The sequence below is a fragment of the Hyperoodon ampullatus genome (genome assembly GCF_949752795.1).
Source record: "Hyperoodon ampullatus genome assembly, chromosome: 6".
Lineage (NCBI taxonomy): Eukaryota > Metazoa > Chordata > Mammalia > Artiodactyla > Ziphiidae > Hyperoodon > Hyperoodon ampullatus.
In genome coordinates, this window is record NC_136919.1 from 86755466 (window position 1) to 86772235 (window position 16770).

At 43.7% G+C, this 16770-nt stretch overlaps 1 protein-coding gene across 16 annotated transcripts in view; it reads left to right on the forward strand.

Annotated features, from left to right (window-relative positions):
- Positions 1-16023, forward strand: part of LOC307055167 (transducin-like enhancer protein 4) — a gene marked incomplete at both ends in the record, with an annotated part of 156801 nt that extends 140778 nt beyond the window's left edge. For all 16 annotated transcript variants that reach the window (XM_079707149.1, XM_079707157.1, XM_079707158.1 and 13 more), the window contains 6 exons: positions 9366-9615; positions 10698-10945; positions 12750-12897; positions 13349-13499; positions 13857-13933; positions 15916-16023. In XM_079707149.1, the coding sequence (XP_079563275.1) occupies positions 9366-9615; positions 10698-10945; positions 12750-12897; positions 13349-13499; positions 13857-13933; positions 15916-16023 (982 nt within the window). The remainder of the gene's footprint in view (positions 1-9365; positions 9616-10697; positions 10946-12749; positions 12898-13348; positions 13500-13856; positions 13934-15915) is intronic.
- Between the last annotated feature and the right edge of the window lie 747 nt (positions 16024-16770).

Below are 16770 nucleotides of genomic sequence, written 5' to 3' on the forward strand. Positions count from 1 at the left end.
GGCACGAACCCGTGTCCCCTGCATTGGCAGGCGGACTCTCAACCACTGCGCCACCAGGGAAGCCCTGTCTCTAGGTATTTTTTGATTTCCTCTTTGATTTCTTCAGTGATCTCTTGGTTATTTAGTAACGTTTTGTTTAGCCTCCCTTTGTTTGTGTTTTTTACGTTTTTTTTTCCTTGTAATTGATTTCTAATCTCATAGTGTTGTGGTCAGAAAAGATGCTTGATTATAATTTCAATTTTCTTAAATTTACTGAGGCTTGATTTGTGACCCAAGATGTGATCTATCCTGGAGAATGTTCCGTGCACACTTGAGAAGAAAGTGTAATCTGCTGTTTTTGGATGGAATGTCCTATAAATATCAATTAAATCTATCTGGTCTACTGTGTCACTTAAAGCTTGTGTTTCCTTATTAATTTTCTGTTTGGATGATCTGTCCATTGGTGTGAATGAAGTGTTAAAGTCCCCCACTATTATTGTGTTACTGTCAGTTTCCTCTTTTATAGCTGTTAGCAGTTGCCTTATGTATTGAGGTGCTCCTATGTTGGGTGCATATATATTTATAATTGTTATATCTTCTTCTTGGATTGATCCCTTGATCATTATGTAGTATCCTTCCTTGTCTCTTATAACATTCTTTATTTTAAAGTCTATTTTATCTGATATGAATATTGCTACTCCAGCTTTCTTTTGATTTGCATTTGCATGGAATATGTTTTCCCTCCCCTCACTTTCAGTCTGTATGTGTCCCTAGGTCTGAAGTGGGTCTCTTGTAGACAGCATATATACAGGTCTTGTTTTTGTATCCATTCAGTGAGCCTGTGTCTTTTGTTTGGAGCATTTAATCCATTCACGATTAAGGTAATTATCGATATGTATGTTCCTATTACCATTTTCTTAATTGTTATGGGTTTGTTTTTGTAGGTCCTTTTCTTCTCTTGTGTTCCCCACTTAGAGAAGTTCCTTTAGCATTTGTTGCAGAACTGGTTGGTGGTGCTGAATTCTCTTAGCTTTTGCTTGTCTGTAAAGCTTTTGATTTCTCTGTCAAATCTGAGTGAGATCCTTGCAGGGTAATCTTGGTTGTAGGTTCTTCCCTTTCATCACTTTAAATATATCATGCCACTCTCCCTTCTAGCTTGTAGAGTTTCTGCTGAGAAATCAGCTGTTAACCATATGGGAGTTTCCTTATATTTTTTTTGTTGTTTTTGCCTTGTTGCTTTCAATAATTTTTCTTTGTCTTTAATTTTTGTCAGTTTGATTACTATGTGTCTTGGCATGTTTCTCCTTGGGTTTATCCTGCCTGGGACTCTCTGTGCTTCCTGGACTTGGGTGGCTATTTCCTTTCCCATTTTAGGGAAGTTTTCGACTATAATCTCTTCAGATATTTTCTCAGGTCCTTTCTCTCTCTCTTCTCCTTCTGGGACCCCTATAAAGTGAATGTTGTTACATTTAGTGTTGTCCCAGAGGTCTCTTAGGCTGTCTTTATTTCTTTGCATTCTTGGTCTTTTTTCTGTTCCACAGCAGTGAATTCCACTATTCTGTCTTCCAGGTCACTTCTCCGTTCTTCTGCTGTTGATTCTTTCTAGTGTATTTTTCATTTCAGCTATTGTATTGTTCATCCCTGTTTGTTTGTTCTTTAATCCTTCTAGGTCTTTGTTAAACGTTTCTTGCATCTTCTCGATCTTTGCCTCCATTCTTTTTCCGAGCTCCTGGATCATCTTCACTATCATTATTCTGAATTCTTTTTCTGGAACGTTGCTTATCTCCATTTAGTTGTTTTTCTGGGGTTTTATCTTGTTCCTTCATCTGGTACATAGCACTCTGCCTTTTCATCTTGTCTTTCTTTCTGTGAACGTGGTTTTTGTTCCACAGGCTGTAGGATTGTAGTTCTTCTTTCTTCTGCTGTCTGCCCTCTGGTGGATGAGGCTATCTAAGAGGCTTGTGTAAGTTTCCTGATGGGAGGAACTGTTGGTGGGTAGAGCTGGCTCTTGCACTGGTGGGCAGAACTCAGTAAAACTTTAATCTGCTTGTCTGCTGATGGGTGGGGCTGGGTTCCCTCCCTGTTGGTTGTTTGGCCTGAGATGACCCAACACTGGAGCCTACCCTGGCTCTTTGGTGGGGCTAATGACAGACTCTGGGAGGGCTCAGGCCAAGGAGTACTTCCTAGAACTTCTGCTGCCAGTGTCCTTGTCCTCACGGTGAGCCACAGCCATCCCCCCACCTCTGCAGGAGACCCTCCAACACTAGCAGGTAGGTCTGGTTCAGTCTCTGTGGGGTCACTGCTCCTTCCCCTGGGTCCTGATGCGCACACTACTTTGTGTGTGCCCTCCAAGAGTGGAGTCTCTGTTTCCCCCAGTCCTGTCAAAGTCCTGCAGTCAAATCCCGCTAGCCTTCAAAGCCTTCAAAGTCTGATTCTCTAGGAATTCCTCCCCCCTTTGCCGGACCCCCAGGTTGGGAAGCCTGACGTGGGGCTCAGAACCTTCACTCCGGTGGGTGGACTTCTGTGGTATAAGTGTTCTCCAGTTTGTGAGTCACCCACCCAGCAGTTATGGGATTTGATTTTATTGTAATTGCGCTCCTCCTACTGTGTCATTGTGGCTTCTCCTTTGTCTTTGGATGTGGGGTATCATTTTTGGTGAGTTCCAGTGTCTTCCTGCCGATGATTGTTCAGCAGTTAGTTGTGATTTCAGTGCTCTCACAAGAGGGAGTGAGTGCATGTCCTCCTAATCTGCCATCTTGAACCAATCTCCATGGCTGAGAATTTTTGTTCCTGGAGTGACAGAGACACACCGAATGCAATTGGCAAATGACATCAAGAACCCCAAAGAGAGCGTTGTGTGTTCAACAGGATATGAATTCTGGAGTGTGACAGATCCAAGTTTGAGTTCTGACTCTGCCAGTTGACACTAGGAAGGAAGTGACTTTATTATGAGCTTCAGTTGGCTCATCTTTAAAGCAGGGCTGGCACCTCCCTGATAAGGAGGGCATGAGGATGAGATGATATGGTATATGTTTAGCACAATGTTTGATATGCAGTGGCTCTTGAGTCAACTGCAGCATCATTTCCCCTTGAGCTTTGCCCAGGTTATTACCAGTCTTTCAATTGCTCATGCAGTAGAACATAGTGGGAGGCAGAGATGGCCCAAGGAGATTAGACTGAGTAAATTAGACTCCCTGTTCCTGTCATTGGTATGTCTTTGCCAAGGCACCAAGGCATATAAATTCATACTCATTTATGCATATAGAGGGAAATACTTTCATTAAAGATTTTTACAGAGTTATGAAACTTGTACGTGTTTTTCAACAGGAAAACTATTTTGTGCTAGAACGTAAAATATAATAAATCACCTAAAGGCCTCCCTCACCACACACACACAAAGTAACTGCCTTTCTCTAGAAAGACAACAGTTGCGCATCTCTGTCCTAATTATTTTTACAGAATAATTGCTAGATATTATCAAAAATTATAATTAAATGCATGTTCCAAACTAATTAATAAAATAGCATTTATTTGATAATACACATTGGGTCCAGTTGCTTATGCTGGTGAACTAGCAAATGTTCCACTCAATAACTAACTAGAATGACAGCAGAGTTTAATTTCAACATAAGCCAAAAGTGGACTTTTTTCCTCACTTGCTACTTATATGAGACTTTTATAAATAGCTTAAAAGTATTTGATTAAAACCATTGCACTAATTATATTATGGGAAATGACATGTGATTTCAGCCATAACAAAAAATCTCAGATTTATGGGTTTTAGGCTGCTCAGAATTCAGAAATTCTTCTCTGTTGTTGTTTTTATTTGTTTTTATAAAGCAAGATTTTTCAAAATAGGAACAATTCCTGACACACAGCCAACCCTCAAGTATTTGTTGTCTGGCTAACCTGCTAGTGGGTTCACATGCTACTAGAACCCAGTCTTCTGTCCTCCTGCATGAAGCATCAGTACAACAGCCAGACCTTTCATTGTGAATTCAAGGTCTAGTTCTATCTCATGAGACATTGGAAACTTGGGCAAGGTGTCACAAAGCATGGGAATGATGAGTATGGCATTACAGAAGCGGGCCTCTCATAGAGGGAGGTGGAGGTGGGAAGGCCAAGGATCTTCTCAACTATGCTGGGGTTTCATCAAAAGATGATGATCCAAATAAGACAGCAACTTCGATACACATTTTAAACAGATTTGCATATGTCTGAATTGTTTGAAGTATAGTTCTGTCAGAAAGTCCAAACTTCCTTTCTTTTCACCATCTCCCTTGGAGATCACTCTTAGCTTTTAGTAGCTTTGCCTGCCGAGAGATAATTTCTCTATCTCCCTGCACCGATTCCTTCCAGCCCTGTATTTTTAGTTCTTTGTTGGACATCTCAGCTAGGCATCTTGAACGTGTATTACTTGCACTACAGATTCATCATATTCCCAAAGTGCTTCCCCAGACTAGATGTTCCTCCCAATTGCCTGGTTTTCGGAGTACTCTGTTCCTTGTTCCCTCAGCTCAGAAACTCAGTTATTATTGGCTTCTTCCTCACATCTCATTAGTTGAGCCCTACACAGTTTCATATCCAGTTACTTCTAGTGTGTCATCCTTCTCCTTGCCTAGTTCAGGTCCCCCATTGCCTCTCGTCTAGATTATTCAAATAATTGTCTCTTTTCCTCCTATCCATTGTACTCCTTGCTACCAAATGTATCCTATGAGTGGCTTTGCCCCACTAATGTCCCACTCCTTCTCCTCCTAAAAACACTCTTCAGTAAATTCTGTTTGTGAAATTCTCAGGCTGGCCTTCTAGGCCCTCCCTTTTATACATTGTGTGTGTGTGTGGTGTGCGTGTGTGTGCGCGCACGCACACGCGCGCATGCAGTGTATTTTATCAGGCTGTGCTCGGGCCAGCTCCTTCAACCACTTACTGTGTTGGGTCATTGTTGAATAAATGAATTCCCCAATTAAAGCCAATCCAGGACTTTCCCAGATCATTTCACCTCTTCCTTTTAGAGCTGCTCCCTCCACCTGGAATGGTTTTTCCATCTTCCTCCCTCTTTGGAAAAATCCTTCCATTCTCTAAAACCCATCTCCAGTACCATGTCTCTCATGAAACATAAGCTTTATTTTTGGTTTTTGAACCACCATAGAGCTTCATCCTTCCCATCTTGCACCTGGTATTGTGATCACTCTATACTTTTCTCATCATGCTTCCTAGATTACAAGCCACTTATGGGCAAAGCAGGTGTCTCACCTAATACTGTATCTCAGCATGACGTCTAAATCAGAATATGTGGGTAAGGAGTATTGATGCATTTAATTAGGTAGAAAAAGAAAAGGTTTTCAAGCCTGGGCCTCCCTAATTTCTAGAAAGGTTGGCTCTCATTACACATTCCAGTACTCTTTGCTAGCTACACATCAAAGAGTTTGTTGAAATCTGATGATAAGTATGTACTAGAGCTTTCTTTCTTCCAGTTTTGAGTGTCTTATATATATTAATAGTAAACAGGGGGCTACATTATATCCTTAATGCAATTAGGCTCTTGAAGTTCTTAGTAAGGGAGTTCCAGGAACATAGTAGGTGCTCACAGAGTGGCTGTGGTTGAGTTGAATAATGTCATATTGAAAACCTCAAAAGAAATGGTGTGCCTGATTTCTTAACTATTTAAATTCTCAAGGCTCTTTAAAAACCATTTAGTTATTCTAGAGGGGAGAGAAGGGATGTCTTTTCAAGGAGATTATCATTAAGAATGTATAACACCATCTCTAAACTGGGAATAATCTTCCTTTTTCTTTCTTTAAGATTTAGTCGTCATGACCTCTTAATTGCTAAATCAGTTAGCCTTTGTCTCCGTTGTCATCCCTCAGAATCTCAGCCTTTCTCTACAAGCATCACTGCCCTCCCCTCCTTGCCTGAACTGATGCCTGGCTCTCTCCTGAGGGGACCCCTTCACCTGCAGCCCTCCAAAGGGTACCCTTTCATTTACTTCACATCAGCAGTCGGAGCCAGTGGCAGGGCTGATAAAGGCTATGGTTGATTCCCTCCCCCACCTCCTGTTCCTTTCCAGTCTCTTCCAGAACTGAACTCATTCTACCTTCTTGTGAAAACCCAACCCCTTTCAGGCCTGTGCCATGGGTCTCTACCCCCTCCTCAGCCTTGTTGGGAGATTTCCCAGTTAATTAAAAACTTGACACTTGGTCCACTCAGAGCCTGCCATCATCCTGGGTGTCACTGCTGTTCACAAGGTCAGCCCCCCAGTAACATCATCTCAGGGCTTGGGCCACATCACCTCTAGTGAACCTCTGACCTTCTCGACCTCAGTTACCTACTTATAGACCCCAAAGAAGACCTTGTCATCAGCCCTCACTGTCACCTCCAGGATCCACGCATGCCATCCAGTACAGCCTTCTCTGCCTCTACCCAGAGAAATCTTGAATTGCAGATCCGTTCCCAGCTTTCTAACTGTCTCTCAAGCCCTGGCTACTAGCTTTCCCCTAGATTGCTGCACTAGCCCCCTGACTAGTTTTCCCCCTTCCATTCTGCCACCTACAATCCATGCTTCCCCCAACAACCAGAACAATCCTTTGAAAACATGAACTGAATCATGGCGCTCACTGCCCCCCACACAAGTCTCCAGTGACTTCCCACTCCACTCGGAATAACAGCCCAAACTCTACCTCACAGCCTACGAGGCCCTTTTTCTCATGGCCCCTGCACCCCTCTCCAGCCTGTCACTCTCCCCTGAGTGCCCCTGGCTTTCTCCCTTGCTGCTTCTTCTAAGACTTACATTGACTGCCCCCTCCCTTCTCTATGCGTGCAAGACTAGGTCTTCCCTCAGCTCTCAGCTTGCACACCGCCTCGGACCTTGCTGCGCGCCTTCCGTCTCTTATCTGAAACTGTGTGTGTGCGTGTGTGTGTGTGAGTGTGTGTGTCAGAGAGGGAGGGAGAGAGAGAGAGGGAGGGAGGGAGAGAGAGAGAGGAAGCGTGCGAGCACATTTACTGCCGTCTGAGGTTACTGATTTATCAGCTTATATATTAGCTCTTTTCCCTTCTAGGATGTAGGCTCTGGAGGATAGGGACTTTGAATATCTTATTCACCTCTGAATCCCCAGCATCTGATAGTACCTGGTTCATATTGGGTATTTAATAAATATTTTCTGACGAAGTGAATAGTGTAAGCATCCTCCCTCCCTCTGGCCTTCAGTGTACCATACTCCTCCTCATACCATCTTCCTTTCTTGGCCAAGGAAATTAATATATTCTTTATATTGCAGTTCTTTATATTGCAGCCCCATTGCCATGAATTTCCCTGTTCTTCTCACTTTGTCAAATTCCCAGAGTACATGGCCTGTCCATTGTTCATAGCATTGACCATCTGACATTTTAATCTTTATATATGTTAGTATCTCACTAATGAATCAGCCCCTCAGCCCACCTGCCACCTACCCCCAGCCCCCAGAATGTAACTTTTGGAGAATAGGGGGTAGGTGGGGTTTTTTCTCTCTGTTGTATCCCCAGTCCTTTCTGTTGCATCCCCAAGTGCTTCTCGCACTGGGATAACCCAAGAAATATGTGATTGACCATCTACTCCCGCTTTCCATGTTATTGTCTCTCCTGATTATCTGCCTCTCTGACTGCTCTTGCTGGAGGTCCCCTATATGTTGTAAGCATTTTCTTAAATTTTGCATCTAGTCTACTCATTACATAATCTGCCCCAGGATTATTCTTTTCTGCTCCTTTAGCTTCAACTATCACTTCTTTGTGGATGAGCACACATTGATCTTTCTGATCTGAACTCTCTTCTGAATCACAGTGCTCAACTTCTGGTTGAGATGTTTGGGTTCTCACCTGCCCTCAGGTTGAAGAAAACCATACCATTTACCTCCCCACGTGTGTACCCTTCAGTTACGCTTCCCTGTCACCTTCACTAACATACTGTGGCCTACCTAGCCACCTGGGTTCCGAGCCTGAGAGCCCTGCTCAACATCTCTCTCTCCCAGGCCACGCATCCAACATGTCTCCAAGTCCGTTGCTTGGCCACAGGAATATGTCTCTTGTCTTCCTAGCTTCCCACCACTTCCCCCTCAGCAGTCCAACATACTCCTTCTCTTCTACAGCCCAGTTCTAACCCACTTCTCTGCATAATTTACAGAGAGAGAGAAAGCCCTCTGCCCTCTGGTCCCCAAATCTGCCACAGCCGCATCCTGCCTGGGGACATTTGGGACTTTGTTGATGGTGTCCCCTCAATAATGGGATGAATTTTGATGCATGTGGCTAGCCTGTAGACTTTTGCATTAAGGAACTGTAAACTGTTTTGATTCTAAAACTTCCCCGATAGGTCCAAGCTCCTGTCCTTTGTCTACCCACAAATGTTTTCCCTTGGTATGTCTTTCATAAACTTCTCCCCATAAATAGAGCACATACTGAAGTTCTGTGCCAAAGACAATGACATCGTCTCCAAAGTGGGCTACTGCCCGTGATGGTTCCCCAAGACAGACCCTGCTCCCTCCTGCCTACCACCGACATCTCCTGCCTCCTGAAACCCAACATGCATCCCAACAGCCTCACTTGCTGACTGTTCCCTGACTTCAGTGCCTTAAGAATAGAGGTGTCTGTTGAGGGAGATGCTTTAACTTAAGTTGCATTTTAGAGCTAAATGCTTTCACAACTGGAGGGTTTTCCCTGGAAATGACCTGGAGATAGAGCTGCTGATAGGAACTGACAGGTGGGCCTCTGGGGCAGTCACACAGGATGCTTTTTTAGGTTCTAACTCCGTTGGGAATGGGATTACTAGGATTTGTTGTTGTCAAGTCTGATGGGACTTAATCCAAAAATTTTTTTTTCATTTTTTGGTGGGTCATATGCCATTTTAGTATCTAGGCCTAGATCCTCTTAACACCTTAAAACTTCATAATTTTAGCTTACTGATTTTCATTAGTAAGTCACTTGATAGGAGTGAAGTGATCTATAGGTTAAAATCTTATCACAGGCTTCTGAATCACCTGAAGTAGAAGGCAATGCAAGTTTGTAGAGTGCCCTGGAGAAGTAGTTACTTTGCTGGGCATTGGTGATCTTATTAAATTCTCTAAGAAGCGTAGGTAGCCTTCACTCCATTTTAAAGATCAGAATCAAGTAAGGTTCAGAGAGGTTATGTAACTACTGATGTCACACAGCAGCTAGCAAAGAGTTGACGTGGTATTTGATCATAGATTTAGCTCTGTGGCTCTGAAAGTTATGTTCTTTCCACCATATTCAGTAAATTTGACTTGTTTGCAAATCATACGTAACACTGAAAATGTTTTATTTCTCGTCTCATTACAGTGATCAGTTAAGTAACATTTTTTGTATTCTTCCTTTCCTATCTTTTCTCCTCGCCACTGCCTTAGAGCATACTCCTTCCACGTTACTGCGGACGGTCAGATGCAGCCCGTCCCCTTCCCCCCGGACGCCCTCATTGGCCCCGGCATCCCCCGCCACGCTCGCCAGATCAACACCCTGAACCACGGGGAGGTGGTGTGTGCGGTGACCATCAGCAACCCCACGCGACACGTGTACACGGGCGGCAAGGGCTGCGTCAAGGTCTGGGACATCAGCCACCCTGGCAACAAGAGCCCCGTCTCTCAGCTCGACTGTCTGGTGAGTGAATGTGGATGAACATGGTTTAAGCCCTCATGCAGAAAATAGGACCTGGATGTACCAGCAACACACAGAATTGATTCCAAGCGGGTAGTTGTCTTCAGTGGTTTGTGCTGTTTGACTTGGAGCGCTGACGAGAAGGTGTGTCTTCTTTCAGTTACTTAAGGTAGATTTATCTGGTTCTTCAGTTGTGGCACTTGCTCCGGTGCAGTTTTATTCACCCTGCCCAGTGCATGGGAACAGGCAGACCACTTGCTTTCCTATCTGATAAAGGAGTTTAAGAAAACTGCAAGCCCACAGTGGTTCCTGTGAGAGTGCACCCAAGTATCAGAATCTGTCACGTGAGACAAGAGTAACTTAATACCTCACGTGGCAAACACTAACTACCCCGTTAGCTGTCTCATGGGTATTCGTCCTCGGGTTATTTAGGAAATTTCAGTTTGATTTTCATCCTTGGACCAGCAGTAGCCTGTTTCGTGGCAGCACGATGCTAGGTCAGTTTAAGGTGACTGCACAAGATTCCCATAACCTCACGAGCTGGGAGGGATGTGGTGTTTTCTGTCACGTAACACGCCTTGGTCAAGCCTTGCCTCCAGTTGGTGCTGCTTAATCAAGCCCATGCTGTCCCTTGGCCAGGTAACGCAGGACCAGGCAAACAGAAGGGACCACAAGGTCTCTAACTCCCTGGCACTTGTTGCAGCAGAAACAGGGCCTTTCAGCAGCCAGGCCGTGTGTACCCGGTTCCCGGTGTGGCTCCTCCAGGGTTGTGAGGGCTGCTGCGTCTGCATGTGCAAATGACTCAGGCGGCTGGTTGATTTGCTGATGCCGAGAGTGGGTCTAGATCTTGGCGTTTTCATGCTAATTAAGATTAAATATCTCAGTACTGAATTTTGTAGATCAAGTTTAAGTACTTCCTTAATTTCATGTAATTTACTAGCATTAATCCACTTTATCATTGTCATAAGTGAAAATAGCTCATTGAAACCAGGAGGGAACACAATACTTTTATGGATTTTTGCTCTCATGTTAATGCTGTTTTCCTTTCCTCATGAGTAACCTCTTGATGGGTTTTGTCTCTACAGAACAGGGATAACTACATCCGTTCCTGCCGATTGCTCCCTGATGGTCGCACCCTAATTGTGGGAGGGGAAGCCAGTACCCTGTCCATTTGGGACCTGGCGGCTCCCACCCCACGCATCAAGGCAGAGCTGACGTCCTCGGCCCCCGCCTGCTACGCCTTGGCCATCAGCCCCGACTCCAAGGTCTGCTTCTCATGCTGCAGCGACGGCAACATTGCCGTGTGGGACCTGCACAACCAGACGCTGGTGAGGTGGGTCAGCAGGGTCCCTGACCAGGGGACTGGATTTACCTATGCTGTGCCAGAGATCTGTGTGTGTGTCTTTTTAAAAAGATGAAACGTAACTGTCTTACTAAAAATTGTTAAGAATAGGGCCATTTTAAGATGCTGTAAAATCTTGTTTTCTGCACCATTTGAACTTTATAGGATGAGGGGTTGTTTTCTTTTTCTTTTTTTTTTTTTTTTAATTATACTAAGCATCACCAATTCAGGTTTTAAAATAGGAGGTCGGTTTTATTTATTTTTCTTTTTTATAAATTTATTTATGTATTTATTTATCTTTGGCTGTGTTGGGTCTTCGTTGCTGTGCGTGGGCTTTCTCTAGTTGCAGCGCATGGGCTTCTCATTGCGGTGACTTCTCTTGTTGCGGAGCACAGGCTCTAGGCACGCGGGCTTCAGTAGTTGTGGCACACGGGCTCAGTAGTTGTGGCTCACGGGCTCTAGAGCGCAGGCTCAGTAGTTGTGGCACACAGGCTTAGTTGCACTGCGGCATGTGAGATCTTCCCGGACCAGGGCTCGAACCCATGTCCCCTGCATTGGCAGGCGGATTCTTAATCACTGCACTACGAGGGAAGTCTCAGGAGGTCAGTTTACATAATTAATGCACATAAGGTGCCCCTGACCTCATGAGCTCGTTAGACATATGTAGTTTGCCACCTGTGCTAACAAACCATCGTTGTCAGTAGGTACTCACTGAGAAGGTTCACGGTGTGTGGCGTGGTCCTTGGTGCTGTGTGTATCTGACATGTTCTTTCCTTCGACAAATGACCATTGAGCTCTTACCCTGGGCCCAGGCATTGTGTTGGGTGTGCCTCACCTTGAAATGATCTAGATAATCTGTTGTCCCACCTTACAGGATGGATAGACATGACTATGTCTGTTTAGAAACGAGGTTGTGTAGGATCGGCACTGATAGGAAAAGCCCTGAAACACGTGTGTCTCCAGATGTCAGCACCTGAGAGCAGGAAGCCAGAGGTGTGATCCGCTAATGGGTGTGCAGAGGGTATAGTGGAGCCCAGCTACAGGCCCAGGGGAGGGTGGAAGGAGAAGAGGCCCCTGCTGTCTGTCCGTAACATATTTTGCAGGACGGAGCTCTATAAATGATTCCAAAAACAAAACAGTTAATCACTTTTTCCCCTTTTGGGTAAGGCTCTTATGAGGAACTGCTTCTAAGCCCCAGCTCCCGTGTCTTTCGTACATTTTACCTGCTCCCGGGGCAGCTGAGTCACACTGAGGTTCTTTCCACGCTCCTTACTTGAGAGCACGGCCTTTCATCTTGCACAGCCTCCTACAGTTGCGTTGTTGCTCGCTGGCAGGGTTTGTTCTGCTGCTCCCTGTGCCCATCCCCAGAGCTTTCAGAAGGGAAACGACTCCTTACACCCTCTGAAATTCTCTCCTCCTTTCACATCACACTGACAGAGTAGGTCTCAGATTGTATCTTGGATTAGTTCATTTTCTTGTGGCTGTGTTTTCTTTTGATTCAGGTGGAGAATTTCTTCCATCAGTTGTTTCAGTTGTTTTTAGCATAAGAGTAATTTGAAGAGGACTTCCTAAGTGTTCAAAAATAAACAAAACGTGCAGGAGATGCAGCATCTCAATTAAACTTTAATCTCTCTACGTATATGCTTTGTTATTACTTTGAATAATAGAAAATATAATAAACCAAAAGGAAATCTACCAGTAGGGCCTGTAATAAAATTGATGGCTGAGGAATTCTAAACTGAGTTCACCTAAAAATTAACTGTTGAAGGACTTTTCTCCATGTTGACACCTTCAGGCAATTCCAGGGCCACACAGACGGGGCCAGCTGTATTGACATTTCTAACGATGGCACCAAGCTCTGGACGGGCGGCTTGGACAACACGGTCCGGTCCTGGGACCTGCGCGAGGGGCGGCAGCTGCAGCAGCACGACTTCACCTCCCAGGTGCGCCCTCGTGCACGCGACATTTTAGAGACCTGGTTTTGTGAAATACATGAGAGACTTCAGCGGCAATTCATTGACCACGTGACAGAGTCACTTTTGACTCTGAATTAGATAACTAAAAATTTTGTTGTTTTCTGTCAAAATAAAACAGTATATATTTTATTGAAGGACAGAAAAAATTTCATTTATTATAGGCTTTTAGCAGGTTTTTATTTCAATGACCATTACTCTATAGATCTTTGAATTTCACACAATTGATCAGTAAGTTAGATGATGGAGATCTGACTCATTACTTGGGATCACACCTTTGACTTTGATTTCTTCCTGTACAATTCACATTATCTTGGTTTCCTTCATTATTTAAGTATTATCCCCAGAGGAAGCAGTGCCTCCCCTTTAAAGGAAGTGTGTCCTCTATAGCCACCATCACCGTCACCTGTTTTAATTCTAGATCTTTTCTCTGGGCTACTGCCCAACTGGAGAGTGGCTGGCGGTGGGGATGGAGAACAGCAACGTGGAGGTGCTGCACGTCACCAAGCCCGACAAGTACCAGCTCCATCTCCACGAGAGCTGCGTCCTGTCACTCAAGTTCGCCCATTGTGGTAAGCAGGCCCCTGGCGTCCACTGCCTGTCATTCCTCCTTCCTCCTGATTCATTTCAAGTCCGGTCTTTAGTTCATTGACGTGTCCCTCTTCAGAATTATATTACTTCCTCACACATGCCTACTTCCCTAATACCATGTAATTTTCTGCAGTTTGTCCACTTTATCCTTGTCCTAAGTATAAATGACTCATTAAATCTAGGAGAGTGGGCTTTATTTTTCCAGTGAAAAGAAACTCTTATTTGTTGCAGATTAGATTAGGTGAGTTTTCTGTGTATCACTTGATGCTCTGTAACACAAGTCTCGGGACTCTGACAAAGGAATAAACACTGCCTTTTTTGAAACCCTGTTCCTCTAGGCAAATGGTTTGTAAGCACGGGAAAGGACAACCTTCTGAATGCCTGGAGAACACCTTACGGGGCCAGTATATTCCAGGTAACACTTCACTTGTGTAGCCTTCACCCACTGTGTGCTCACTGCATGGTTCTCTGTGCCTTCTTGCAGGTTAATAACACACGGACGTGTCCTAGGAGGTAGGAGCTAGTGTCACTCCCATCGCACAGAGGAGAAAACTGTGCCTGAGGGGGAGACTAGGGTCACAGCTGCAAGCCGTGCAGCCAGGAGTTGTGTCCAGTTCTCTCTGAGCTCAGAGCCGAGGTGCCGTGCCCGTGGCCCTAACTAGCTCTTCACACCCCATCCCTTTTTACATGTTAGAGTAGCAGTTTTGTCTTCTGTGAAATTTATTTATTTATTTAATTTTAATTATGGCTTTTAAAATTTTTGTTTAAAAGTTGAGCATTTTGCTTGAATATTCATTCGTGTTATTATTCTTGATTTCCCGCCCCCAAAAGAGTGCTGTGGAAAAGTGTAATAAATCTTGATTAATTTTATGAACTTTTATTCTTATTAACTCAGTGGTACTTTGTGTAGTTTATGGAATTACTTGCAGGAGAACCAGATTGTAGGCATGACACACACTCATATACAGATCTCTCTCTTCTGTCCTGCTAGTAGGTGAGAATTTCATAGGCAAGTTAAAGAAGATTTCCTTTTTAACCTTCTGTATTTAGGATGTTATTTTCTAGGTGGTGGTCTGTTTTTAGGAATAACATAACAGCGTTGCAGTTTTCTTGACCATGTGGTACTAAGTCGTAGAGGAGATTAATTCATTTGAATCGAAAACTGCATATATTGAGTGAAAGTACTCTGCAAGATAATAGGACAAAAATAGCAGATTCTTACTGTCATGAAGTTTATAATGTAATACAGTGGTTTTTGTGTTGTCGATCACAACCTTTTAGGTGGTCCCAACCAGCACTTTTTTTTTTTTTTTTTTTTGCGGTACATGGGCCTCTCACTCTTGTGGCCTCTCCCGTTGCGGAGCACAGACTCAGGACGCGCAGGCTCAGCAGCCATGGCTCACGGGTCCAGCTGCTCCGTGGCATGTGGGATCTTCCCGGACCGGGGCACAAACCCGTGTCCCCTGCATCGGCAGGCGGACTCTCAACCACTGCGCCACCAGGGAAGCCCCCAACCAGCACTTTTTAAAAAAATGAAATAAAAAATGTTAAGAGTATATTTTTTGTAGTGAGTATAAGTATTATATCTCGTTTCTCTGGGTTATGAAGTAAAATTATGACTCGGGTCTCTGGGTTGTGAAGTAAAATGTGTTTATTACAGGTTGCGTTCCAAAAGTTTGAGAAACACTGGTAGCAGGTTAGCATCTGCATGTCAAACGTTTATTGTTTAACTGTTCAAAGTCCTAGTTAAAATCCTGTGGGGTTTGTTTGTTTGTTTGTTTGTTTAGCACAGTTTAGTTCAAAGTTAACCGTGACTGCTTTGCAGTGGGTGTAGTTGAACATGGTATTTGGAGCTCTAATAAGAGTTAGTAACATTTTTCTTCCTAACTATTGAATTCCTCCCCACTTGCACATTTATATTCTGTTTTTGCATAGGGGACAACGAGTTTTTATGTTAGAAATATTTTTACATTCCCTATCTCAAAAACTATAGTATTTTCAATACGGTTCCCCATTATTACCTCACCTGGACTCTGAGGCCGCCTTCTGTCGTGGCAGACAGGTAAGCTGTCTTTACCTAATTACCTCTTTTAAGGAAAGTGAGGGCCAAGACAGGTGAAGTGACGTGTCTAGCATTCTGCAGCTCCATCTACATCCAAGCCATCCGAGTGAAGGCGAGGGTTTTCACACTGAGAACCCTGTGCTCTTAGCTGGAGACTAGGATTTGAAGTAGAGCCTTCCTTCATCAGCGTCCAGGACTGCCTTTCCTCGCTTGGGCTCCTGTTTTGGTCAAGGGAACATGTTACGCTTCTTTTTGCTCCAGATCCTTCAGTCCTGCCTCTCAGCGTTCATGGGTTTTCTTTCAGTCTTTAACGTGTTTGTGTGTCTCTTTCCCAGTCCAAAGAATCCTCATCGGTGCTCAGCTGTGACATTTCTGTGGATGACAAATACATTGTCACTGGCTCTGGGGATAAGAAGGCCACGGTTTATGAAGTTATTTATTAAGGACAAATCTTCATGCGAACTGGACTCCTCCTTGTAGCACTTTGTTCTGTCATCCTTCTGTTCCCCCGCATCCGAAACCAAGGATTTCCAGTACTCATTGCAGTCGTGGAGCTCAGTCCCCGCCTTCCCCCACTTCCTTCCTGCTGTTGAATTGTGAATACTCGTTAATAACCTGTGATACCAAATCTTCAGCTATCTACTCGGAAGAACATGGATAACCCTACTTAACAGTGAAAGGAATCTTTAGTTATGTATTATATCTGTAATATATTTATTTTGTTTAAAGAAGGCTTTCTAACAATGACTGACTAAATAAAGCTGTCTGCTCCTGCATTGATAATGAAGATGCGTTGTGTTTGATACCCCTCCCCCCCTTTTTTTGGCAAAGGAGGGGAAAGGAAGGTTTAAAATAACTGATTAAAAATGTCACTAAATGTAGACTAATGACTGTATAGAGATGTGAAATGTATAATTACATATGGAAGCAATATGTTGCTGTGTTGTTAGATGTTTTTGTTTTTTACTTATTTTAAAGATGTTTGGAAATTTGAACAATTAGAAGGTGACAGACCATGTCATATTCATTTGAGTCTATTTGGACAACTTTAACCAATATATCTATAGCTTTAGATTATATTCGATAAAAGTAATTGGACTTTTTCTTTTTTTCTTTTTTTGACTTGTTGACAAGTGTCTTTGTAATATGTTTTTAATTCCCTTTTTTTATTGTATTATAGACAGATGAAC